At 42.4% G+C, this 27,568-nt stretch overlaps 1 protein-coding gene across 1 annotated transcript in view; it reads right to left on the reverse strand.

Moving 5' to 3' along the window:
- Nucleotides 1-27,568, reverse strand: part of add3b (adducin 3 (gamma) b) — a 60,874-nt gene that overhangs the window by 25,754 nt on the left and 7,552 nt on the right. Inside the window, exons 3-8 of the mRNA XM_061968142.1 lie at nucleotides 23,207-23,351; nucleotides 17,620-17,771; nucleotides 15,764-15,844; nucleotides 8,949-9,098; nucleotides 8,562-8,705; nucleotides 8,260-8,358 (exon numbers count right to left, since the gene is read on the reverse strand). Of these exons, the coding sequence (XP_061824126.1) occupies nucleotides 8,260-8,358; nucleotides 8,562-8,705; nucleotides 8,949-9,098; nucleotides 15,764-15,844; nucleotides 17,620-17,771; nucleotides 23,207-23,351 (771 nt within the window). The remainder of the gene's footprint in view (nucleotides 1-8,259; nucleotides 8,359-8,561; nucleotides 8,706-8,948; nucleotides 9,099-15,763; nucleotides 15,845-17,619; nucleotides 17,772-23,206; nucleotides 23,352-27,568) is intronic.

Consider the following 27,568-nt stretch of genomic DNA (forward strand, 5'->3'; position numbering starts at 1 on the left):
GGAATACAATGATTTGCAAATCATTTTCAACCCATATTCAGTTGAATATGCTACAAAGACAACATTTTTTTGTTGTTGCAAATAATCATTAACTTTAGAATTTGATGCCAGCAACACGTGACAAAGAAGTTGGGAAAGGTGGCAATAAATACTGATAAAGTTGAGGAATGCTCATCAAACACTTATTTGGAACATCCCACGGGTGAACAGGCAAATTGGGAACAGGTGGGTGCCATGATTGGGTATAAAAGTAGATTCCATGAAATGCTCAGTCATTCACAAACAAGGATGGGGCGAAAGTCACCACTTTGTCAACAAATGCGTGAGCAAATTGTTGAACAGTTTAAGAAAAACCTTTCTCAACCAGCTAATGCAAGGAATTTAGGGATTTCAACATCTACGGTCCGTAATATCATCAAAGGGTTCAGAGGATCTGGAGAAATCACTGCACGTAAACAGCTAAGCCCGTGACCGTCCATCCCTCAGGCTGTACTGCATCAACAAGCGACATCAGTGTGTAAAGGATATCACCACATGGGCTAAGGAACACTTAAGAAACCCACGGTCAGTAACTACCGTATTTTCCGCACTATTAGCCGCACCTAAAAACCACAAATTTACTCAAAAGCTGACAGTGCGGCTTTTAACCCGGTGCGCTTTATATATGGATTAATATTAAGATTCATTTTCATAAAGTTTCGGTCTCGCAACTACGGTAAACAGCCGCCATCTTTTTTCCCCGTAGAAGAGGAAGTGCTTCTTCTTCTACGCAAGCAACCGCCAAGGTAAGCACCCGCCCCCATAGAACAGGAAGCGCTTCTTCTTCTACTGTAAGCAACCACCCGCCCGCGTAGAAGAAGAAAAAGCGCGCGGATATTACCGTACGTTTCATTTCCTTTGTGTGTTTACATCTGTAAAGACCACAAAATGGCTCCTACTAAGCGACAGGGATCCGGTTCATGAAAAGACGCAATCTCTCCATCCGCACACGGATTACTGTTTCACAGCAACTGCCTAAAGACTTTCAAGAAAAGCTGGCTACTTTCCGTGCATATTGTAAAAACAAGATAGCTGAAAAAAAGATCCGGCCAGAGAACATTATCAACATGGACGAGGTTCCACTGACTTTTGATATTCCTGTGAACCGCACTGTGGATACAACGGGAGCACGTACGGTGAATATTCGCACCACAGGGAATGAGAAGTCATCCTTCACTGTGGTTCTAGCTTGCCATGCTAATGGCCAGAAACTTCCACCCATGGTGATATTCAAAAGGAAGACCTTGCCAAAAGAGACCTTTCCAGCCATCATAAAAGCTAACTCGAAGGGATGGATGAAGAAAAGATGAGCGAGTGGTTAAGGTAAGTTTAAGTTTACGCGAAGAGGCCGGGTGGCTTTTTTCACGCAGCTCCGTCCATGTTGATATACGATTCCATGCGCGCCCACATCACGCTGGTTTTAATATATTATTAAAGTTTGACTGACCTATTTGACTGTTTTTTTGACATTCCTTTAGCGCAGTTAGATGCGGCTTACAACACGGGGCGGCTTATAGGTGGACAAAGTTTTGAAATATGCCGTTCATTGAAGGCGCGGCTTATAACCCAGGGCGCCTTATGGTGCGGAAAATACGGTAATACACATATGGCTAAAGTGTTATCATTAGACAAATGGACACTGACTGAATGTACAGATAAATGTAACCATGTTTTTCCGACAATCTTGCTTACATTTTCGCACACATGTCCTTGTCAGTCCCCTGAAGGCGTGTTCCGCTAAACACCCGTAAGTCACAGTGGTTGTTTTGTAGAGCTCATTGAGGAGTCCAATTACCGGATTTAATGATAGCGCCAGCGTGAACAGCCATGTGGTGTATTTGTCAGAAAAATATTAGCACAGGCAACACAGTAGTCACACATTTTTTACCCTTTTGTGTGTAGTGTTTAAAGGGGAACTGCACTATTTTATTATTTTTTATTTAGCCTATTATTCACAATCCCTTTGAGCATACTTGCCAACCCTCCCGGATTTTCCGGGAGACTCCCGAAATTCAGCGCCTCTCCCGAAAACCTCCCGGGACAAATTTTCTCCCGAAAATCAGGCACACAATATAAACAGCGTGCCTGCCCAATCATGTTATAACTGTAGAATGATCGAGGGCGAGTTCTTGGTTTCTTATGTGGGTTTATTGTTAGGCAGTTTCATTAACGTCCTGTCCTCCCAGCGCGGTAACAACACACAACAACAGCAGTCAGGTTTTCGTCTACCGTAAAGCAGTTCGTCTGCCGTAAACAGCAAATGTTGTGACACTCTTAAACAGGACAATACTGCCATCTAGTGCATTTTGATGAAAACACTTTTTGAGTGCCACACAGCAATGCATCATCAGAGAGTGCGTTCAGCATGGTTAGAAAAATAGTGACAAATAGAACAAGGATGGACAATTCAACCCTAAACTCAACAATGAGTAGATGAGTGTTATGTGTGTGTATATGTGTAAATAAATGAACACTGAAATTCAAGTATTTCTTTTATTTTTATATATATATATATATATATATATATATATATATATACATATGAAATACTTGACTTGGTGAATCCTAGCTGTAAATATACTCCTCGCCTCTTAACCACGCCCCCTCCCCGGCCCCCACCCCCCACCTGCCGAAATCGGTGTTCTCAAGGTTGGCAAGAATGCCTTTGAGAGACAAGAATTCAAGTTGTTCTCTTTTTTATGCATTCTAAAATGTAATATACAACTCATACAAGATGGCTAACCAGAGTTATCTAAAAAAATAAAACTAAAATAACTGCCAACAATGCTCCATTTACATGTCTCGATCTGCATATTAACCAAGTGTTAGCGGCATTGTTAGTATAAGAGCTAACGTCGAGGAACTACTTTTAGCGGCACCTTGATCATAAAGAAGTAAGTAACGTATGCAGCTGCTGCACCGCCTCTGAGTTGGTAAAAGTTAAAGCTATTTTATAAATCATGTCTCTCGTCTTGTGCTGAAAGATATAAACAACCCATCCCAGTGAGAGCAGACATTGTACAGTAAGTGATTGTTTGTTCGTAGTTTGTATGTTTTGTTTAGCACCGAGCAATACTGCTGCATGTTTCGTTTAACGCCACAGCTTCTAAAACTTGTAACTCGTCCTCCGTATTCTCAGGCTTGAAACTATACAGAGCATCCGGAAAGTATTTAGTATCTTAGTCAAGTCAGGGAGGTGAGCAAGAACTTGATGGTCACTCTGTCAGAGCTACAGCATTCATCTGTGTAAGGAGAACCTTACAGACGGACAATCCACCAATCAGTGGCCAGACGGAAGCCATTTCTTAGTAAACAGTTTGCCAAAATGCACCTGAAAGACTCTCAGACCATGAGAAACCAAATTTTCTGGTATGATGAGACAAAATTGAAGTCTCTGGCGTGAATGCCAGACATCATGTTTGGAGGAAAACGGGTCAATACCATCCCTACATTGAAGCACGGTGGCGGATAGTTTTCAGCGGCAGGAACTGGGAGACTAGTCAGGATAGAGGGAAAGACGAAGGGAGCAATGTACAGAGACATCCAACAGTTCCCATCCAACTTGATGAAGCTGGAGAGGTGCTGCAAAGAGGAATGGGAGAAACTGCCCAAAGATAGGTGTGCCAAGCTTGCGGCATCGTATTCGAAAATACTTGAGGCTGTAATTGTTGCCAAAGGTGCACCAACAAAATATTGAGCAAAGGTTGTGAATGTTATTTTTTAGTTTGAATTGTTATTATGAATGTGCCTGTCACTATAGTACATACAGTAAATATGCACATCATGTATATAAAACAATGATGGATGATTTTTAGAGCGCTTTCCAACTAGCTCCATTGCTAGCTGACTTTTGTTAGCCTTTATTTACAAGTTAGAATGCATAAAAATAAGAAAAAACAATGTATGCTTGTCTCACATAGGGATTGTGAATGATAGACAATCCCCCTTCATGCTTCCTGCTGCTGACCTGCTCTATGGAGGTGGAGATTTCAAGTTCCAACAGGACTTGGCGCCTGCACACAGCGCAAAATCTACCCGTGCCTGGTTTACGGACCATGGTATTTCTGTTCTAAATTGGCCCGCCAACTCCCCTGACCTTAGCCCCATAGAAAATCTGTGGGGTATTGTGAAAAGGAAGATGCAGAATGCCAGACCCAAAAACGCAGAAGAGTTGAAGGCCACTATCAGAGCAACCTGGGCTCTCATAACACCTGAGCAGTGCCAGAAACTCATCGACTCCATGCCACGCCGCATTAACGCAGTAATTGAGGCAAAAGGAGCTCCAACCAAGTATTGAGTATTGTACATGCTCATATTTTTCATTTTCATACTTTTCAGTTGGCCAACATTTCTAAAAATCCCTTTTTTGTATTAGCCTTAAGTAATATTTTAATTTTGTGACACACGGAATTTTGGATTTTCATTTGTTGCCACTTCAAATCATCAAAATTAAATGAAATAAACATTTGAATGCATCAGTCTGTGTGCAATGAATAAATATAATGTACAAGTTACACCTTTTGAATGCAATTACTGAAATAAATCAAGTTTTTCAAAATATTCTAATTTACTGGCTTTTACCTGTATATTATAGCGTATTTGGTGATATTTGTTAGCATGAAGAAAATATCCTTAATAGTACAAATAAAATAGATGAATAAATGTGTCGTATGCTCAACAGCATATACTGAATCTTGATATTGCTCGTAAACATCGCTGAACAACAGGGACATTAAATATGAACTTCACAGCATAAAAACAGCTGCGGTCATGAATTGTAGATGAGACTAAAATATGTAGCAGGAAATCAACTGCAAACAAACTTATCCTTTTTTCTCATTAGTGTCACAATCACAGCAGCACGGCAATTGTTATGTCAATCAAATACACGAATAAGTCCATATGTGTCTTTCACGTATTAATACTTAATTTGTGGAGCCCTCAGATGTAAAGACGTGATGTGCCTCCAATCTTTTCGTCTATAAATATCCTAAGTGTCAAGTGACGTGAGGTAGCAGTAACCTCTTGGTGATGATTAACGGCTTAGAGCTTTAAAAAATATATTTTTCTTAAGAGCGTAAAAATCAACTCCATCCCATTAAAAAAAAAAAATTCAAAATAACTTTTATAATTGCCTATAAACCTTTCAAAATAAGCCTAAACATGCACATATTCAGGTTGATAAACAGTAGGTCACCTATAGCAGTGTTTTTCAAACACTGTGCCGTGGCACACTAGTGTGCCGTGAGATACAGTCTGGTGTGCTGTGGGAGATCATGTAATTTCACCTATTTGGGTTAATAATATTTTTTGCAAACCAGTACGGTAATTATAGTCTGCAAATGATGTGTTGTTGTTGAGTAACGGTGTAATATTCTTCCATATCAGTAGGTGGCAGCTGCTTTGTAGATGTCAGAAACAGCAGGAGGCAGGGTGCAGGTAAAAAAGTGTCTAATGCTTAAACCAAAAATGGACAAAAGGTGAGTGCCCCTAAGAAAAAGCATTGACCTCTTAAGGCCCAAGCTGTTTGTTTTTTCACATGCTTTTTTTTAATTTATTTTTGCTATTTGGGCTTATTGGACCCTAATTAGAATAAAAACTAAGAATCATCTTTTGATATGATGTACTTAGTCCATAAGTACACAAACGTGTACTTCATGTTTAGTGACATCCATCCATCCATTTTCTACCGCTTATTCCCCTCGGGGTCACGGGGGGCGCTGGAGCCTATCTCAGCTACAATCGGGCGGAAGGCGGGGTTCACCCTGGACAAGTCGCCACCTCATCGCAGGGCCAACACAGATAGACAGACAACATTCACACTCACATTTTATTTCAATTATATTATTTATTTTGATTTTAATTAAGTATTTAATTAATGCAATTATTTCGTTTTTTTTATGTTTTATTTTACTTTTCTGTATTGCTTTATCTATCGACACTTTGATTTTAAAATTATATTTTATTGTTTTGACTTGGTTTTTTAATTTTTACTTCATGGCCTAATTTATTATGCTGTTGTTTATTCTAATGTTAGCATTTTATTTATTGTTTTATTCCAAGTCTTTCTTTATTGCTTTGATTATTATATTCTTTGTTTCAACTTACAAAAATTGTGTTAAATTGTTTTTTTTTTTTTTTAAATGTCTTTGTGCTAATTGTTATTTCTACACTTTTTTTCCCCAAATTCCATTGTATGTTATACTCTTCTGACACCACCAGATGGCAGTATAAGTGTCCAAATAAACGGCCATAAGACCCCAATTCAGTAGTGTACACAATTTTGGAAATAAGAGCTAAAAGGTGCTGTCAACGCATGTGGCCAACTAAGCCTTTAGAGGTATTGAAGCTTAGGGAAGGCTATGCAGAACAAAACTAAAAAACTGAACTGGCTACAGTGTAAACAAAAACAGAATGCTGGACGACAGCAAAGACTTACTGAGGAGCAAAGACGGCGTCCACAAAGTACATCCGAACATGACATGACAATCAACGATGTCCCCACAAAGGAGGATAAAAACAACTGAAATAATCTTGATTGCTAAAACAAAGTAGATGCGGGAAATATCGCTCAAAGGAAGACATGAAACTGCTATAGGAAAATACCAAAAAAAAGAGAAAAAGCCACCAAAATAGGAGCGCAAGACAAGAACTAAAACACTACACACAGGAAAACAGCAAAAAAACTCAAAATAAGTCAGGGAGTGATGTGACAGGTCGTGACCTACTTTGAGACAAGAGCTATAGTGATGCATGACGACTTTTTACTGTCAACTGAGTTTTGTTTTTTAATGATTTCTGCTGGTGGTTGTCAACACAAATAAATGCGCCTTGGCTCAAAAAAGGTTGAAAAACACTGACCTATAGTAGCGTGGGATTGCAGAAAGTCTAGTTGGGCAAAGGTGTTTTACAGTGGAGGCCACCAATGATAGAAAATGTACCGTATTTTCCGCACTATTAGCCGCACCTAAAAACCACAAATTTACTCAAAAGCTGACAGTGCGGCTTTTAACCCGGTGCGCTTTATATATGGATTAATATTAAGATTCATTTTCATAAAGTTTCGGTCTCGCAACTACGGTAAACAGCCGCCATCTTTTTTCCCCGTAGAAGAGGAAGTGCTTCTTCTTCTACGCAAGCAACCGCCAAGGTAAGCACCCGCCCCCATAGAACAGGAAGCGCTTCTTCTTCTACTGTAAGCAACCACCCGCCCGCGTAGAAGAAGAAAAAGCGCGCGGATATTACCGTACGTTTCATTTCCTTTGTGTGTTTACATCTGTAAAGACCACAAAATGGCTCCTACTAAGAGACAGGGATCCGGTTCATGAAAAGACGCAATCTCTCCATCCGCACACGGATTACTATTTCACAGCAACTGCCTAAAGACTTTCAAGAAAAGCTGGCTACTTTCCGTGCATATTGTAAAAACAAGATAGCTGAAAAAAAGATCCGGCCAGAGAACATTATCAACATGGACGAGGTTCCACTGACTTTTGATATTCCTGTGAACCGCACTGTGGATACAACGGGAGCACGTACGGTGAATATTCGCACCACAGGGAATGAGAAGTCATCCTTCACTGTGGTTCTAGCTTGCCATGCTAATGGCCAGAAACTTCCACCCATGGTGATATTCAGAAGGAAGACCTTGCCAAAAGAGACCTTTCCAGCCGGCGTCATCATAAAAGCTAACTCGAAGGGATGGATGGATGAAGAAAAGATGAGCGAGTGGTTAAGGTAAGTTTACGCAAAGAGGCCGGGTGGCTTTTTTCACGCAGCTCCGTCCATGTTGATATACGACTCCATGCGCGCCCACATCACGCTGGTTTTAATATATTATTAAAGTTTGACTGACCTATTTGACTGTTTTTTTGACATTCCTTTAGCGCAGTTAGATGCGGCTTACAACACGGGGCGGCTTATAGGTGGACAAAGTTTTGAAATATGCCGTTCATTGAAGGCGCGGCTTATAACCCAGGGCGCCTTATGGTGCGGAAAATACGGTACTTTGAGACAAGAGCTATAGTGATGCATGACAACTTTGTACTGTCAACTGAGTTTTGTTTTTTAATGATTTCTGCTGGTGGTTGTCAACACAAATAAATGCGCCTTGGCTCAAAAAAGGTTGAAAAACACTGACCTATAGTAGCGTGGGATTGCAGAAAGTCTAGTTGGGCAAAGGTGTTTTACAGTGGAGGCCACCAATGATAGAAAATGTACCTGGATTTCACACGCTTGCTGGGAGTGGTACATGTAGTGGAAGGCTTCCTCCACGGTTTCTCCGAGGGCCAGCAGCCCGTGATTTCGCAAGATCATGACCTGGAAAACACAGCACACAGGAGACCTTGCATTTAGACAAGCTTGAATTGTCAGTGGAACTAGAATTCTGTTTAGTGTTTGTGGTTTACAGAGATGTTTCTTGAGAAGCTTGGATAAAGCAGACAGCTCTTGTGCTTGTGTATCTGTTACAGCTGCGGAAAAGACCCTTTTACTAATGGAGTCTCTCTTGACTTTGACAGTACCTTGGCAGTCGGGCCCAGAGCTTTCTGAAACTCCACCTTCTCCTCTCTATTATCCAGGCTGCCATGGTAACCGAAGCAGCTCACGTCTCCAAGAAGCAAGGCCTCCTGGGAAATGGGCAGTATTCCACACTTCATGGAAGACACCTGTTAACATAAACAGGAAGGCGCTTGAAAACTGTGTCACGGGCCTAAACAGAGACACGTTTGTCGCTGTCAAATAAAAGCCTTTCCAGCCATGTTCGTCACACGCTGTGAATTTTACAGCCTCGCTTTAAAGTTTATGGCAAATGCGGCATTAAAAAGAGCATCAAAGGGGCTCCTCTGGGGGGGGGGCCGGAGCGAGCCTTTAAGAGCGGCTTTCATGACCGCCGGCCTGGAGCGACTCACGGCAGCTGTGGCGGGGGTGTGGACGTGGACGATACATCTCAAGTCGGGCCGCATGGCGTAGATGGCGGCGTGGGGAGCGAATCCGAAGTGATCGATTCCCAGATCGGTCGAGCCCTGGTCCACAACATCGCCTATCATGTTCACTTTAACCTGAAAGAAAGCCAAACATTAGTGCTCAGTACTAAACCTGTGTCCTGAATATTAATAGGCTACCGTATTTTCCGCACTATTAGCCGCACCTAAAAACCACAAATTTACTCAAAAGCTGACAGTGCGGCTTTTAACCCGGTGCGCTTTATATATGGATTAATATTAAGATTCATTTTCATAAAGTTTCGATCTCGCAACTTCGGTAAACAGCCGCCATCTTTTTTCCCGGTAGAACAGGAAGCGCTTCTTCTTCTACGCAAGCACCCGCCCCCATAGAACAGGAAGCGCTTCTTCTTCTACTGTAAGCAACCACCCGCCCGCGTAGAAGAAGAAAAAGCGCGCGGATATACCGTACGTTTCATTTCCTTTGTGTGTTTACATCTGTAAAGACCACAAAATGGCTCCTACTAAGCGTCAGGGATCCGGTTCATGAAAAGACGCAATCTCTCCATCCGCACACGGATTACTATTTCACAGCAACTGATATTCCTGTGAACCGCACTGTGGATACAACGGGAGCACGTACGGTGAATATTCGCACCACAGGGAATGAGAAGTCATCCTTCACTGTGGTTCTAGCTTGCCATGCTAATGGCCAGAAACTTCCACCCATGGTGATATTCAAAAGGAAGACCTTGCCAAAAGAGACCTTTCCAGCCGGCGTCATCATAAAAGCTAACTCGAAGGGATGGATGAAGAAAAGATGAGCGAGTGGTTAAGGTAAGTTTAAGTTTACGCGAAGAGGCCGGGTGGCTTTTTTCACGCAGCTCTGTCCATGTTGATATACGTATGTTTGTGATTGCACATTTGCGTACATTTTGGGAGTGAACAGAGTTGTTAGAACGCTGGTTTTTAATATATTATTAAAGTTTGACTGACCTATCTGACTGTTTTTTTGACATTCCTTTAGCGCAGTTAGATGCGGCTTACAACACCGGGCGGCTTATAGGTGGACAAAGTTTTGAAATATGCCGTTCATTGAAGGCGCGGCTTTTAACCCAGGGCGCCTTATGGTGCGGAAAATACGGTATGTTTATTATTGTGGCTGGAGCTTTTGTATCGTACTTTCTCTTACTCTAATTACCTGTCAGGTTCAAACACCGAACTGTCTATTAAACACGACAAGAAGCAAGGAATCACCCTCGTACAGTGTCACCCCACGCTCTGAGGAAAAAGTTCCACGCCTCCCCATTTATTTGGGCATTCCCTGATTACATAGCTGCATCTGCTTCTAAGGGGAGGGGTCTCATTATGCAGCAGCTACCCTGGGTCATAAACAGTTTTTTTTTTAAAGGTGCTTGGAGCGGTGTCAGGTTTGCCCCCTCTCTGCTCGTGGATTTCGGGTCCTGATAAGGCCCTTCCCGTGGCTGTCCCATACCTGCCAACTTTTGAAATCAGAAAAACCTAGTAGCCAGGGTCCAGGGGCCGCAGGCCCCGGTAGGTCCAGGACAAAGTCCTGGTGGGGGGTTCAGGCCCATGCAAAATGATTGATTGCATTCAGACAGGTTAAAATGTTGCTAAAACCATCACTTTTCTATCAGTCACAGTGACTTTTCAAAACAAAAATATTACAGCAAAAATCATATGGGTTGATTGACATGTTTATTCTGTAAGCTAACTTCAATAGTTTGAAATTATTTTGACAGTTAATGCCAGTTATCCTGTCAACCTTTCACAAGACTTCAATTTGTTAATTGAAAGTATAAACACTTTTTACAGTAAACAAATGGTAAAACAGTACTAAACAATTCCATTAAAAAAAAGAATTGGTGTCATTATTAACTTTCTGTCCAAGCTTGTATAATCTACTGCCTTGTTCAATTGTATAAAATATTCTGTGCCTAAAATTCACATTTCTATCACAATTATCATACTGTAAACATGGTAAGCTAACTTCATTAAAATTAATAGTCCTGTCAATAGCATGGAATTACAATTCAAATGTAGTTTTTTTGTAAGCCTTTCAAAAGAATTCAAAATATGAAAAATTAATGAAAATTAATTTAAGCCATCAGACACTTGAAAAGTGGCACATCACATCTCTAATGTAATCATTTGAACTTTTCAACAGAAATAGCACTGCAAAAATATTAAGGACATACTTCTGTATTTTGGTAGTTATGCTGTCAACATTTAACAAGATTTCTTCAACTTGGACTTGAAAGCATAAATAGTATAAACACTTTGAACAGTATAACAGTACTAAACAATTCCAATAGATAACATTGGTGTCATTACCTTTTTGTGGCTAAAATCCAAATGTATTCTATCAGATTGATCATACTGCAAAAATGATATGGTAACTTTATGATAAGTTTACTTGAAGTGGCATAAAACACTGAAAGTGATTGTTCCTATAACCCCTTTGTTTCAAATGTTTGTTCCACTTGTGGCAGTCGGGCACCAGCATACCGTCTTTAACAACTTGAAGTGGCATAAAACACTGAAAGTGATTGTTCCTATAACCCCTTTGTTTTAAATGTTTTATGCCACTTCAAGTTGTCAAAGACGTGCTGTGAAATACAGCCGACAGGATTGCGCACCAAACACGAAGCAAGGCCAAAGCGCATGCATGGTGCAGGAGAACAAAGGACTTCTTTCATTTAAGCCATCAAACTCATTCGTTAAAAGGACTCTATAGTAATATAAAGGGAGTTTTTCTGGACATTATCATGCAAGAAAAGTTTATTTTTGGGACCGCGATCACCGCGTAATGATTTTTAAAGGTTGCATTACAAACATTTAACTGTCCCATGTGATCAGCCAGTGTGATTGGAAATCCATGCTCAATTATTGCCTCCGTAAATACAACTTCGGCATTTATCACATCCAAAGAATCTGTTTGGGCGACGAAAAACGTTGAAAGTTTTCCACTTGTATCGCTAGCAACGGCATTAGACTTGTGTTTTTTTGTCCCAACGTGGTCTTTTACATCGCTAATTCCTCCGTGTCCGATCGAAAAATCTTGTCTGCACAAGGTGCAATTCGCGTAGTTTTCACCCTTTTTTTTTTTTAAATTAATGAAAAACCGTATTTTTTATCACTGCAACCGTAACCCGGAATAGGTTGATGAAAACCGTACGAATTACGGGAAAACCGGAGTAGTTGGCAGGTATGTATATATATATAGAGATATCTACATCCTGAAATTATGCAAACAAAACTGTGTTTAGATAATTGATACTTCAAACTTGCATAAATAAATCTTAAGGAATATAACATAACTTGGCTTCTGAGAGTTTCAAAATGTAATGAATAAAATGCCAAAGTTGTTGATAAACAAGCAATTATTTTAATAATTAAATATGGTCATTTTAAATGAATTATTATGATAATTCAAAATCAATTATTTCAAATATGTTTATTTTAATGTATAATTCTATGGCTGGATGTAATAAGGAGTCAGGAAAAAATACAAAGAAAAATACAATTCATTTTGATGTTTTTAGCAAAATATAGTAAAAATTTATTTATTTATTTAATTAATAAATATATTTATTTTTAGGTAAGATAAACATAAGAATACAATTTATCTCTAGTCTGGATGATTTAGTTCTTGTCACCCTATTGTCCTCCCATCATGAAAAAAGGCTGTCCTCACTCAGGTCCGCATGGAGCTGGAGGCCACGCCCCCTCCAGCTCCGGCTGAAAATCGGGAGATTTTCGGGAGAATGTTTGTCCCGGGAGGTTTTCGGGAGAGGCGCTGAATTTCGGGAGTCTCCCGGAAAATTTGGGAGTGTTGGCAAGTATGGTCATACTCCAAATTTGGGTGTCCATCCAATACTTTGTAGTTGCAGGGGAAGTATTGGCCATTTAATCACAATTATAATCAGCGGGAAAACACGGGAAGGCTACATACAATATCTGAAATATGTATTTATTCTATTATATTACATTGTTTAAGCAATATAACATCTATAGCGCACGACAACCAAACAAAAGGAAAAATTACCATCTAACACTCATTCAAATCATTGGGTTTTACCCTCAAAGTCCACCAGTGTCCAGGGATTTATACCTTGACTTTGTAAATATTAACAAAAACTAAAAAACCCAAAACCAGTGAAGTTGTCACGTTGTGTAAATGGTAAATAAAAACAAAATACACTGATTTGCAAATCCTTTCCAACCTATATTCAATTGAATAGACTGCAAAGACAAGATACTTAACGTTCAAACTGGTAAACTTTGTTATATTTTGCAAATATTAGCTCATTTGGAATTTGATGCCTGCATCATGTTTCAAAAAAGCTGGCACAGGTGGCAAAAAAAGAGTGAGAAAGTTGAGGAATGCTCATCGAAGACTTATTTGGAACATCCCACAGGTGAACAGGCTAATTGGGAACAGGTGGGTGCCATGATTGGGTATAAAAGCAGCTTCCATGAAATGCTCAGTCATTCACAAACAAGGACGGGGCGAGGGTCAGCACTTTGTCAACAAATGCGTGTGCAAATTGTCCAACAGTTTAAGAACATAATTTCTCAACAAGCTATTGCAAGGAATTTAGGGATTTCGCCATCTACACTGCAAAAACTGAAATCTAAGTAAGATTAAATATCTCAAATAAGGGTGATATTTGCTTATTTTCTGTCTGATAAGATAACTCTTCTCACTAAGCAGATTTTATGTAAGAGGGTTTTGGTCCTAAATGATCTCAGTAAGATATTACAGCTTGTTGCTGAGATTTTATGACCTATATTGAGTAAAACATGCTTGAAACTAGAATATCAACTGATGCAAAGCCGTGTCATTAATACTCACAAGTATAAAACTACTTTTTTAAAGTAATTATTTCTTACTTCAAGCATGAAAAAAAAATTATGATGCAGAGCGTATATCGTTATGTCAAGATAATGGCACTAGCATTTACTTTATTTAAGAATATTTTTCAACATATTGAGCAAAAAGGTCCATTTTTTTTCCTACCAAGAAAATTGCACTTGTTATTAGTGAGAATATACTTATTTTAAGGTATTTTTGGGTTCATTGAGTTTACCTAATTAGGGCCCGCATGGCCCATTGTATAAGGACTCCCTTTGGGAGTCCTTATGCAATGGGACATAAGGACCTATTGAATTTGTAAGGTTTTATTATTCTTTATTCTTCCGCCGCCACTTTAAACTGTAATTTGACCCACTTAACATGCTTCAAACCTCACCATATTTGACCCACACATCAGGACCTGCGAAAATTGCCTTTTTAAAAAAAACCCGAACCACAAAACTCAAAATTGCGCTCTAGCGCCCCCTACGGAAAAAAAAAAACTAGACTGCCTGTAACTCCCACTAGGAAGTTCGGAGAGACATAAAACAAAAACCTTTATGTAGGTGTGACTTAGACCTAGATTTCATAATAGTATATTCTCGGGCAAAAATCAACAGGAAGTTGGCAATTCCCCCTTCAAGACAAAAAAGTACTAAAAACAGTTACTTTTGCCTCTTTGAGCTGTAATTTGACCCCCTTAACATGCTTCAAAACTCACCGAACTGAACACACACATCAGGACTGGCAAAAATTGTGATCTAATAAAAAACCTAACCCCAAATCTCAAAATTGTGCTCTAGCGCAATTTTTTAATGAAACGCACAAAAAACTGCTCCTCGGATGAAAAAACTGACAAAACTGCCTGTAACTCTCCCTGGGAAGGTCGGAGAGACATGAAACAAAACCTCTATGTAGGTCTCACTTATACCTACATTTCATAAATTGACAACCCCCAGCAAAAATCAACAGGAAGTTTGCTATTCCCCCTTCAAAACAAATTTTTTATCTCCTCTGAGCGCGTTTGTTGTTTCGGCTTCAAACTAACACAGGAGAGAGATTAAACCCTTGTGCATAAAATAACAGAACAGCGTTTTAATACCTGCTCCGGTTTTGATTTTATGACCCTTCAAAGATCCGCTGCGCTGATGCTGCTGCGCTGCTGTTTTTTTAAGATGGCTGCTTAAAAGCAGGAAGCACCAACGTGCCCACACAATACAGACAAGGTAGGTACACTAGACAAAAGTCTTGGGACACGTCAGACTAAAAGTAGACAAAAGTATTGGGACACTTAGGACTAGCACCTGCCAAATACGCGGGCCCGACCAATGCTGCTTGCAGCTTTAATTTTACTTGTTTTGAGAAGTCTTGACTAGCCAAATTTTCTTGTTCTATTGGCAGATAATTTTGCTTAGTTCAAATAAAATACCCCTCATTTTTGTATTTTTTTTTCTTGTTTTTGAACACTGACTTTTTGCAGTGTACGGTCCGTAATATCATCAAAAGGTTCAGAGAATCTGCAGAAATCACTGCACCTGACCTTTGATCCCTGAGGCAGTACTGCATCAAATAATTCCACCTGAAAAGCTTCAAAAAATGGTCTCCTCAGTTCCCAAACATTTATTGAGTGTTGTTAAAAGGAAGGGCCATGTAACACACTGGTAAAAATGCCCCTGTGACAACTTTTTTGCAATGTGTTGCTGCCATTAAATTCTAAGTTAATGATTATTTGCAAAAAAAAAATGACGTTTCTCAGTTCCAACATGAAATATCTTGTCTTTGCAGTCTATTCAAGTGAATATAAGTTGAAAAGGATTTGCAAATCATTGTATTCTCTTTTTATGTTCCATTTCCACAACGTGCCAACTTCACTGGCTTTGAGTTTTGTACATTGAGCACTTACCAAAGTTGCTCCGGTCACCTCGGCAAAAGAAAGACCTCTCGGGCTGATAAGAACATGGTCCTGCTCTTTGTTGACACGCACCTAAGACCAAAGGAACACATCTTGAATTATAAATAATAACCTTGAAGGATGAGTCAATCACCCAACAATCATGTTATTATGATACCATTCCTATGAGGAAGCAGTGCCTGGGGAGTCTGTGGTGGGCTCTCCTATTTCTGGGGCTGAGGTTGCTGAGGTAGTTAAAAAGCTCCTCGGTGGCAAGGCCCCAGGGGTAGATGAGATCCGCCCGGAGTTCCTTAAGGCTCTGGATGCTGTGGGGCTGTCTTGGTTGACAAGACTCTGCAGCATCGCGTGGACATCGGGGGCGGTACCTCTGGATTGGCAGACCGGGGTGGTGGTTCCTCTCTTTAAGAAGGGGAACCGGAGGGTGTGTTCTAACTATCGTGGGATCACACTCCTCAGCCTTCCCGGTAAGGTCTATTCGGGTGTACTGGAGAGGAGGCTACGCCGGATAGTCGAACCTCGGATTCAGGAGGAACAGTGTGGTTTTCGTCCTGGTCGTGGAACTGTGGACCAGCTCTATACTCTCGGCAGGGTCCTTGAGGGTGCATGGGAGTTTGCCCAACCAGTCTACATGTGTTTTGTGGACTTGGAGAAGGCATTCGACCGTGTCCCTCGGGAAGTCCTGTGGGGAGTGCTCAGAGAGTATGGGGTATCGGACTGTCTGATTGTGGCAGTCCGCTCCCTGTATGCTCAGTGCCAGAGCTTGGTCCGCATTGCCGGCAGTAAATCGGACACGTTTCCAGTGAGGGTTGGACTCCGCCAAGGCTGCCCTTTGTCACCGATTCTGTTCATAACTTTTATGGACAGAATTTCTAGGCGCAATCAAGGCGTTGAGGGGATCTGGTTTGGTGGCTGCAGGATTAGGTCTCTGCTTTTTGCAGATGATGTGGTCCTGATGGCTTCATCTGGCCAGGATCTTCAGCTCTCGCTGGATCGGTTCGCAGCCGAGTGTGAAGCGACTGGGATGAGAATCAGCACCTCCAAGTCCGAGTCCATGGTTCTCGCCCGGAAAAGGGTGGAGTGCCATCTCCGGGTTGGGGAGGAGATCTTGCCCCAAGTGGAGGAGTTCAAGTACCTCGGAGTCTTGTTCACGAGTGAGGGAAGAGTGGATCGTGAGATTGACAGGCGGATCGGTGCGGCGTCTTCAGTAATGCGGACGCTGTATCGATCCGTTGTGGTGAAAAAGGAGCTGAGCCGGAAGGCAAAGCTCTCAATTTACCGGTCGATCTACGTTCCCATCCTCACCTATGGTCATGAGCTTTGGGTTGTGACCGAAAGGACAAGATCACGGGTACAAGCGGCCGAAATGAGTTTCCTCCGCCGGGTGGCGGGGCTCTCCCTTAGAGATAGGGTGAGAAGCTCTGCCATCCGGGGGGAGCTCAAAGTAAAGCCGCTTCTCCTCCACATGGAGAGGAGCCAGATGAGGTGGTTCGGGCATCTGGTCAGGATGCCACCCGAGCGCCTCCCTAGGGAGGTGTTTAGGGCACGTCCGACCGGTAGGAGGCCGCGGGGAAGACTATGTCTCCCGGCTGGCCTGGGAACGCCTCGGGGTCCCAAAGGAAGAGCTGGACGAAGTGGCTGGGGAGAGGGAAGTCTGGGCTTCCCTGCTTAGGCTGCTGCCCCCGCGACCCGACCTCGGATAAGCGGAAGAAGATGGATGGATGGATGATACCATTGTTGTGATGAAGGGCTGACTTTCTAGCACAAATTAAAGCCACACTTCCCCTTTCGTCTTCTGGGTGGAGATCTGTATGAAGTCATACGAACGTGCACAGGATGTCAACACTCACGGTGATGTAGGAGCTTGTGAAGCGAGCCCAGCTGAAAAGGTCAACGAGCCTGTAGAGGCTGGCCAGCCTACAGCGGCTCGGCTTCTCTCCTTTGGCGAAGGATGGCGACTCCGCGCCGTACAAGTCGTTAATTGGCGAGACCATTCCCAAGCCTGCGAGGGCGACAACACATCATCCGTTGAGGGCGGTTTGCATTTAACTACATTTTCAGACATAACAAGGATGTTTACTGGCTTTTTGCTTTTGCCGCGGATAAAGTTAAATCCTCCCAGGGGGAGCATGAGAACCTTGGAAAGGGCTCTTTGAAAATTCCCAGCGAGGATATTTTGGACGGCAAAGCCATGTAAGGCCATTTAACCGTACAAGACGGCATCACTTATGGGCACTTTAGCTTTTTAAAAGGCCAAGCTCAGTTTGACTTCACAGCCATTTTCCTAACATTAACGCGTTTTAAGTTAAAGACAAACATTTTTAAGTTGATCCGCGACAGTAAAACTCGAGGCCCACTGACGAGAATAAGGGCTTCAGGGAGTTTGACTCAAAGAAAAAAACATAAGAAGAAAGAACAGTCGTGACCAAAAAAAGTTTTAACTTTGAGACAGGAAATAATCTGTTCAGGTTCAGGAATCACTACAAGGGAAACACTTTGGATCATTATGAGCTAATTATTGTGTAGATTTGGATTGAGGAATGTCCTTCTGGTTATTCTGAACTGAGCGTAAAGAACTTGTGCTATTGCAGCCTGCCTGGTCCAGCCACTGCAAAGCAAGGAGTGAGGTTTACCAACATACCGTATTTTCCGGACCATAGGGCGCACCGGATTATAAGGTGCACTGCCAATGAATGGTCTATTTTCCATCTTTTTATCCTATATAAGGCGCATTAAAGAAGTCATATTATCATTTTTGTTTCTAAATTGAAAACACTTCCTTGTGGTCTACAAAATATGTAGAGATGTCCGATAATGGCTTTTTTAGAGACATAAAACAAGCGCACCTTCTTACATACGTCACATAATGTCACACGTGCAACGTCATACGCTCTCGCGGAGCAGACAGGCAGCGGCATAGGTAACGTTAGCTGTGATGCTAACAGTGCAGTGCGAGTGGTTATACGAGAGAAAGAAGGAGCCAATCTGGTAACATATGAAGGAAGAATTAATTCCCATAAAAACAGCAGGGGGTCCATCGTCTGGCGGTGGTTTGGCTTCAAGCGGGAAGATGTTGAACAGACAAGCGTAATATGTCAAGTATGCGGCAAAAAGTAGCAGCACTACTAATGTAGCATCATTTGAAAAGTCACCCGCGAGAGAATGAGGAGTGCGTGAAACTCCACATGTCAACATCTCCGTTCGGTGCCACACCCACAAAATGCCCAAGCCACCATTTCCAGATCAACACTGTATGAACAAAATAGTCAACAACAGAAGGAGATAACGTCCGCAGGAACCTACCACATAGTGAAGGACATACACTAGTTCAGGGGTCGTCAACCCGCGGCTCTAGAGCCGCATGCGGCTCTTTAGCGCCGCCCTAGTGGCTCTCTGGAGCTTTTTAAAAAATGTATGAAAAATGGAAAAAGATGAGGGGGAAAAAAAAACTATTTTTTGTTTTAATATGGTTTCTGTAGGAGGACAAACATGACACAAGCCTCCCTAATTGTTACAAAGCACACTGTTTATATTAAACATGCTTCACTGATTCGAGTATTTGGCGAACGCCGTTTTGTCCTACTAATTTTGGCGGTCCTTGAACTCACGTAGTTTGTTTACATGTATAACTTTCTTCGACTTTCTAGGACGTGTTTTATGCCACTTCTTTTTCTGTCTCATTTTGTCCACCAAACTTTTAACGTTGTGCATGAAAGGTGAGTTTTGTTGATGTTATTGACTTGTGTGGAGTGCTAATCAGACGTATTTGGTCACTGCATGACTGCAAGCTAATCGATGCTAACATGCTATTTAGGCTAGCTATATGTACATATTGCATCATTATGCCTCATTTGTAGCTATATTTGAGGTCATTTAGTTTCCTGTAAGTCCTCTTAATTCAATTTATATCTCATGACACACTATCTGTATGTAATATGGCTTTTAATTTTTTGCGGCTCCAGACAGATTTGTTTTTGTATCTTTGGTCCATTATGGCTCTTTCAACATTTTGGGTTGCCGACCCCTGCACTAGTTGATTTCCTATTATGCAGCTCATTTTTATTTGACACTTATTGAAATATCTTGTGTGACATCATGCACAAAAGTGCACTTTATTTGTTTTAAACTATTGTAGTGGTGTTCTGTACAAAAAGTGCACTTTAATTTAGTGTTGTTTTGATAGGTCATCTTCGTGACATCATGCACAAAAGTGCACTAATAGCTTGTTTTAAAATGTCTCTGACAATCTTGCACTTTCTGTTTTGGAAATGACATGAATGTTTGTGCCACTGCTTAATAACTGTTTCATAAATACACTTTTACTTGTGATTTCCCTCTCTGCATGGAAGTTTAAAATGAGCATATATTAATGCAGTATGAAGAGGAATGTTTTAATGTACCGTATTTTCCGCACTATAAGGCGCACCTAAAAACCACAAATTTTCTCAAAAGCTAACAGTGCGCCTTATAACCCGGTGCGCTTTATTACGATTCATTTTCATAAAGTTTCGATCTCGCAACTTCGGTAAACAGCCGCCATCTTTTTTCCCGGTAGAACAGGAAGCGCTTCTTCTTCTACGCAAGCAACCGCCAAGGTAAGCACCCGCCCCCATAGAACAGGAAGCGCTTCTTCTTCTACTGTAAGCTACCGCCCGCCCCCGGAAGAAGAAGAAAAAACGCGCGGATATCACCGTACGTTTCATTTCCTGTTTACATCTGTAAAGACCACAAAATGGCTCCTACTAAGCGAAAAGGATCCGGTTCATAAAAAGACGCAATCTCTCCATCCGCACACGGATTACTACCGTATTTCACAGCAACTGATATTCCTGTGAACCGCACTGTGGAACGGGAGCACGTACGGTGAATATTCGCACCACAGGGAATGAGAAGTCATCCTTCACTGTGGTTCTAGCTTGCCATGCTAACTTCCACCCATGGTGATATTCAAAAGGAAGACCTTGCCAAAAGAGACCTTTCCAGCCGGCGTCATCATAAAAGCTAACTCGAAGGGATGGATGGATGAAGAAAAGATGAGCGAGTGGTTAAGGGAAGTTTACGCGAAGAGGCCGGGTGGCTTTTTTCACACAGCTCCGAAGGCGAACACACCTTCACTAAGACGGGCAGACAGCGCCGGACGACATACGCCAACATTTGCCAGTGGATCGTAAATGCCTGGGCAGATATTTCGGTCACAACTGTGGTCCGAGCTTTCCGGAAGGCAGGATTCACAGAACTACTGGACAACAACAGCGACACTGACTCCGATGACTTCTACGAGACGGAACCGGCCATTTTGCATCCCACGCTTGCGCAACTTTTCAATTCGGACACCGAAGACGAAGAATTCGAAGGATTTACGAATGAAGAATAACTTCAGAAGGTGAGCGCTATGTTTATTTTGTGTGTTGTGACATTAACGTTCGAGCAACATTATGTTGCTATTGCTCTACACCATTTTGAATTTTACTATGTTTGTGATTGCACATTTGCGTACATTTTGGGACAGAGTTGTTAGAACGCTGGTTTTCAATATATTATTAAAGTTTGACTGAACTATCTGACTGTTTTTTTGACATTCCCTTTAGCGCAGCGTAGGCGCGGCTTATAATACGGGGCGGCTTATTGGTGGACAAAGTTATGAAATATGTAATTCATTGAAGGTGCGGCTAATAATCCGGTGCGCCTTATAGTGCGGAAAATACGGTAGACCAGGGGTGCTCATTACGTCGAGCGCGAGCTACCGGTCGATCTCGGAGGGTGTGTCAGTCGATCACCAGCCAGGCATTAAAAAAACAGTCCTAAAAATGAGCGATCATAAATCTTCACTATGACGTCACTTTCGTCACTTGATTGACATTCACGGCACCCGAGGGTCTTCTGAGATGACGCTGACTGCTGCCAGCTCATTAAAATTACCGACTGGAAGGCGAGAAACACTTTATTTCAACAGACTCTGGCGCCGTACCTGTCGTCAAAACTCCAAAGACCGACTGCACAGTTGCACAATAAAAGCTCTGCTTCATCCTGCCTGCGCTACCAAAATAAGAGTCTCTGAAGGCTGGCGTGCACAAGCTAGCAAGCTACGGAGTTTGCCGACAATGTATTTCTTGTAAAGTGTATACAAAGGAGTACGGAAGCTGGACAAATAAGATGCCAAAAACCAACCACTTTCATGTGGTATTGGACAGAAAGGAGGACTTTTTTTCTCCTCCATTCGAAAATGCGGACATTATCAGCACCTACTGTCTGATTCCAATCAATGCAAGTCATCAGAATCAGGTAATACACCAACTTATATTCTTGTCTTCATGAAAGAAAATAATCTATATGTGTTAAACATGCTTGTACTATCTTTAAACACCTTTAACTTGTTAACAATATTAACTATATGTGTTAAACATGCTTGTATTATCTTTAAACACCTTTAACTTATTAACAATATTAACTATATGTATTAAACATTCTTGTATTATCATTAAACACCTTTAATTTTGTAACAATATTAACTATGTGTTAAACATGCTTGTATTATCATTAAACACCTTAAATTTATTAACAATATTAACTATATGTGTTAAACATGCTTGTACTATCTTTAAACACCTTTAACTTGTTAACAATATTAACTATGTGTTAAACATGCTTGTACTATCTTTAAACACCTTTAACTTGTTAACAATATTAACTATATGTGTTAAACATGCTTGTATTATCTTTAAACACCTTTAAATTGTTAACAATATTAACTATATTTATTAAACATACTTGTATTATCATTAAACACCTTTAATTTTTAAACAATATTAACTATATGTGTTAAACATGCTTGCATTATCATTAAACACCTTTAACTTGTTAACAAAAACATATATTTTCATAAATAAGTAAATATAAATGATATATATGAATGAGGTAGATCCCCACGACTTGATCAATTGAAAAGAAGCTCGCCTGCAGAAAAAGTGTGAGCACCCCTGATGTAGACACATAGAATCATCATACTGCTGTGATTATATGCATCAAGTGTTCATTCAAGGCTAAGGCAAAATATAGAGATATATATCGTGTATCGCGATATGGCCTAAAAATATCGAGATATTTAAAAAAGGCCATATCGCCCAGCCCTAACTACAGTCCATTTTGCTTCAATTGCTTCAAGACGCGATTAATACACAATCAATTCCACACAATTGACAGAACGCTTAACAATGTGCTGATGTGCAAATTTCCGCCGGAAAAGGTCAATAAAAATGATGGCATATAATCGCTGTTAGGCTAATGTAATTAGGATTGTGATTCACTCGCTCGAGCAGTCATGAGCCCTGCCTAATGGACATATTGACAATGCCCTCCACAACTTTTCTGCTGTTTCAGGGTGATAAGATAAGTTGGTGAATGGAGCTATTAAGCTCGCTAACACGCCGAGGAACTCACTGATGGGCGACGTCAAGGGCCCGGCCCCTCCCACGGTGCTGGCCATGACCAGGTCGGCTATCTGTCTCAGAGCCAGGAGACCCGTGGGGTTGTTGCCCTTTGTCAGCTGGTCCTGAATCAGGCCTTCCAGTTCGTCTTTAAACACCTGTAAAACAACGTAAGTCACTTCAGAGCCACAGCTCCTTTTATCTCCTTATTACAAGTCACAAATCAAGAAAAGCCTCTTTATGTGAGCATTAGTGCTGGTATTTAAATCTGACTCTCCATTTTTCGCCTTCCAGGGGCGCCTGTGGAGCTCAAAGCGGCGCTATGTTTGTCAGCCAGGGCGCTCCAGCATTCTGCCTCATCCGACCGCCGTAACCATGGCGATGAGATAAGTTCCACTTGTTGGGGGGCTGTTACGCAATCGCAGATGAGTGTGGGCTCGACTTTTTTTAACGCACTCTGCAGCGCCTTCTTGAATTCCCTTTGAAACCGCCAGAACGGATCCGTCTTAGCTTGAGATGAAAACCAATGCAAGAGCTGTATATGAAACCCTGCCACTTTGAAGATAAATATTATTCCATTATAAATATTCCTTATTAAGGTGGTAGAATTACACTGCGTCATGCCGAGAGCTGTTCCTAAGGTTTCTTGTTAAAGAGCCAAAATATTAGGCACACCTCTCACTGTGATGTGGTTGAATTCCACACCATGGAATAACAATAAAAAGTATGTTGTTAAATAGTTACATTGTCTATCCTGGTTTGATGCCGGTACTCAATGGTACCAATTTACTGTATTATATAGTAGACTTGCCTCTAGTTGCAATTCCAAGACGTTAGATGGCAGTAGTGTATAAGCTACAGTGCGTTGCCATAGCCAAGAAGTAGTCTTTGCCATTACATTGAATGCGCCAGCCCTATAAAGTGTTTAAACAGTAAGTATTGTATTTTTTACACACCAGTTGTTTGATCTGAGTTGTAGTTAGGGCCCGCATGGCCCATTGCAAAAGGACTCCCAAAGGGAGTCCTTATGCAATGGGACATAAGGACCTATTGTTTTTCTAAGGTTTTATTATTAGGGCCCGCATGGCCCATTGCATAAGGACTCCCAAAGGGAGTCCTTACGCAATGGGACATAAGGACCTATTGAATTTGTAAGGTTTTATTCTTTATTCTTCCGCCGCCACATAACATAAAACTCACCATATTTGACCCACACATCAGGACCTGCGAAAATTGCCTTTTTTTAAAAAAAAAACCGAACCCATCCATCCATCCATCCATCTTCTTCCGCCTATCCGAGGTCGGGTCGCGGGGGCAGCAGCCTAAGCAGGGAAGCCCAGACTTCCCTCTCCCCAGCCACTTCGTCCAGCTCCTCCCGGTGGATCCCGAGGCGTTCCCAGGCCAGCCGGGAGACATAGTCTTCCCAACGTGTCCTGGGTCTTCCCCGTGGCCTCCTACCGGTCGGACGTGCCCGAAACACCTCCCGAGGGAGGCGTTCGGGTGGCATCCTGACCAGATGCCCGAACCACCTCATCTGGCTCCTCTCGATGTGGAGGAGCAGCGGCTTTACTTTGAGCTCCCCCCGGATTGCAGAGCTTCTCACCCTATCTCTAAGGGAGAGCCCCGCCACCCGGCGGAGGAAACTCATTTCGGCCGCTTGTACCCGTGATCTTGTCCTTTCGGTCATGACCCAAAGCTCATGACCATAGGTGAGGATGGGAACGTAGATCGACCGGTAAATCGAGAGCTTTGCCTTCTGGCTCAGCTCCTTCTTCACCACAACGGATTGATACAGCGTCCGCATTACTGAAGATGCCGCACCGATCCGCCTGTCGATCTCACGATCCACTCTTCCCTCACTCGTGAACAAGACTCCGAGGTACTTGAACTCCTCCACTTGGGGCAAGATCTCCTCCCCAACCCGGAGATGGCACTCCACCCTTTTCCGGGCGAGAACCATGGACTCGGATTTGGAGGTGCTGATTCTCATCCCAGTCGCTTCACACTCGGCTGCGAACCGATCCAGTGAGAGCTGAAGATCTTGGCCAGATGAAGCCATCAGGACCACATCATCTGCAAAAAGCAGAGACCTAATCCTGCAGCCACCAAACCAGATACCCTCAACGCCCTGACTGCGCCTAGAAATTCTGTCCATAAAGGTTATGAACAGAATCGGTGACAAAGGGCAGCCCTGGCGGAGTCCAACCCTCACTGGAAACGTGTCCGACTTACTGCCGGCAATGCGGACCAAGCTCTGACACCGATTATACAGGGAGCGAACCGCCACAATAAGACAGTCCGTTACCCCATACTCTCTGAGCACTCCCCACAGGACTTCCCGGGGTACACGGTCGAATGCTTTCTCCAAGTCCACAAAGCACATGTAGACTGGTTGGGCAAACTCCCATGCACCCTCAAGGACCCTGCCGAGAGTATAGAGCTGGTCCACAGTTCCACGACCAGGACGAAAACCACACTGTTCCTCCTGAATCCGAGGTTCGACTATCCGGCGTAGCCTCCTCTCCAGTACACCTGAATAGACCTTACCGGGAAGGCTGAGGAGTGTGATCCCACGATAGTTGGAACACACCCTCCGGTTCCCCTTCTTAAAGAGAGGAACCACCACCCCGGTCTGCCAATCCAGAGGTACCGCCCCCGATGTCCACGCGATGTTGCAGAGTCTTGTCAACCAAGACAGCCCCACAACATCCAGAGCCTTAAGGAACTCCGGGCGGGTCTCATCCACCCCCGGGGCCTTGCCACCGAGGAGCTTTTTAACTACCTCGGCAACCTCAGCCCCAGAAATAGGAGAGCCCACCACAGATTCCCCAGGCCCTGCTTCCTCATAGGAAGACGTGCTGGTAGGATTGAGGAGGTCTTCGAAGTATTCTCTCCACCGATCCACAACATCCGCAGTCGAGGTCAACAGAGCACCATCCCCACCATACACGGTGTTGACACTGCACTGCTTCCCCTTCCTGAGGCGGCGGATGGTGGTCCAGAATTGCTTCGAAGCCGTCCGGAAGTCTTTTTCCATGGCCTCACCGAACTCCTCCCATGTCCGAGTTTTTGCCTCCGCGACCGCTGAAGCCGCACACCGCTTGGCCTGTCGGTACCTGTCTGCTGCGTCAGGAGTCCCATGAGCCAAATTTGTAAGGTTTTATTCTTTATTCTTCCGCCGCCACATAACATAAAACTCACCATATTTGACCCACACATCAGGACCTGCGAAAATTGCCTTTTTTTAAAAAAAAAACCGAACCACAAAACTTAAAATTGCGCTCTAGCGCCCCCTAGGAAAAAAAAAAAACTAGACTGCCTGTAACTCCCACTAGGAAGATCGGAGAGACATGAAACAAAAACCTCTATGTAGGTCTGACTTAGACCTACCTTTCATAATTGTATATCCTCGGGCAAAAATTAACAGGAAGTTGGCAATTCCCCCTTCAAGACAAAAAAGTACTAAAAACAGTAACTTTTGCCTCTTTGAGCTGTAATTTGACCCCCTTAACATGCTTCAAAACTCACCAAACTGAACGCACACATCAGGACTGGCAAAAATTGCGATCTAATAAAAAACCTAACCCAAAATCTCAAAATTGCGCTCTAGAGCAATTTTTGAATAAAACGGAGAAAAAACTGCTCCTCAGAAGAAAAAAATGACAAAACTGCCTGTAACTCCCACTGGGAAGGTCGGAGAGACATGAAACAAAAAACACTACAGAAAGTTTGCTATTCCCCCTTCAACACAACATTTTTGTAAAAACCGGTCACCTTTCTTCAAACATTATCTCCTCTGAGCGTGTTTGTCGTTTCGGCTTCAAACTAACACAGGAGAGAGATTGATCCCATCTAATTGAAAGTTAGCGAAAGAGTTTTGATACCGGCTCCGGTTTTGATTTTATGACCCTTCAAAGAGCCGCTGCGCTGATGCTGCTGTTTTTTCTAGAAGGCTGCTTAAAAGCAGGAAGCACCAGCGTGCCCACACAATGCAGACAAGGTAGGTACACTAAACAAAAGTATTGGGACAATTCGGACTAAAAGTAGACAAAAGTATTGGGACACTTATGATGAAAACTGCACAAAAGTATTGGGACACTTAGGACTACCACTGGACACACGTATGGGGACACCTACACTGGACAAAAGTATTGGGACACTTATGACTACAACTTGCCAAAATTATTGGGACACTTGGGAACAAAACTGGACAAAAGTATTGGGACACTTAGGACTAGCACCTGCCAAATACGCGGGCCCGACCAATGCTGCTTGCAGCTTCAATTTTGATTGAAATTGCATGTAAAATCGCTAATCGGTAGCATGTTTATGGCAAATCCAATGTAAATTAACATTGAGCTAGCACATTTTTAAA

This window comes from Nerophis lumbriciformis, linkage group LG02, assembly GCF_033978685.3.
Source record: "Nerophis lumbriciformis linkage group LG02, RoL_Nlum_v2.1, whole genome shotgun sequence".
Lineage (NCBI taxonomy): Eukaryota > Metazoa > Chordata > Actinopteri > Syngnathiformes > Syngnathidae > Nerophis > Nerophis lumbriciformis.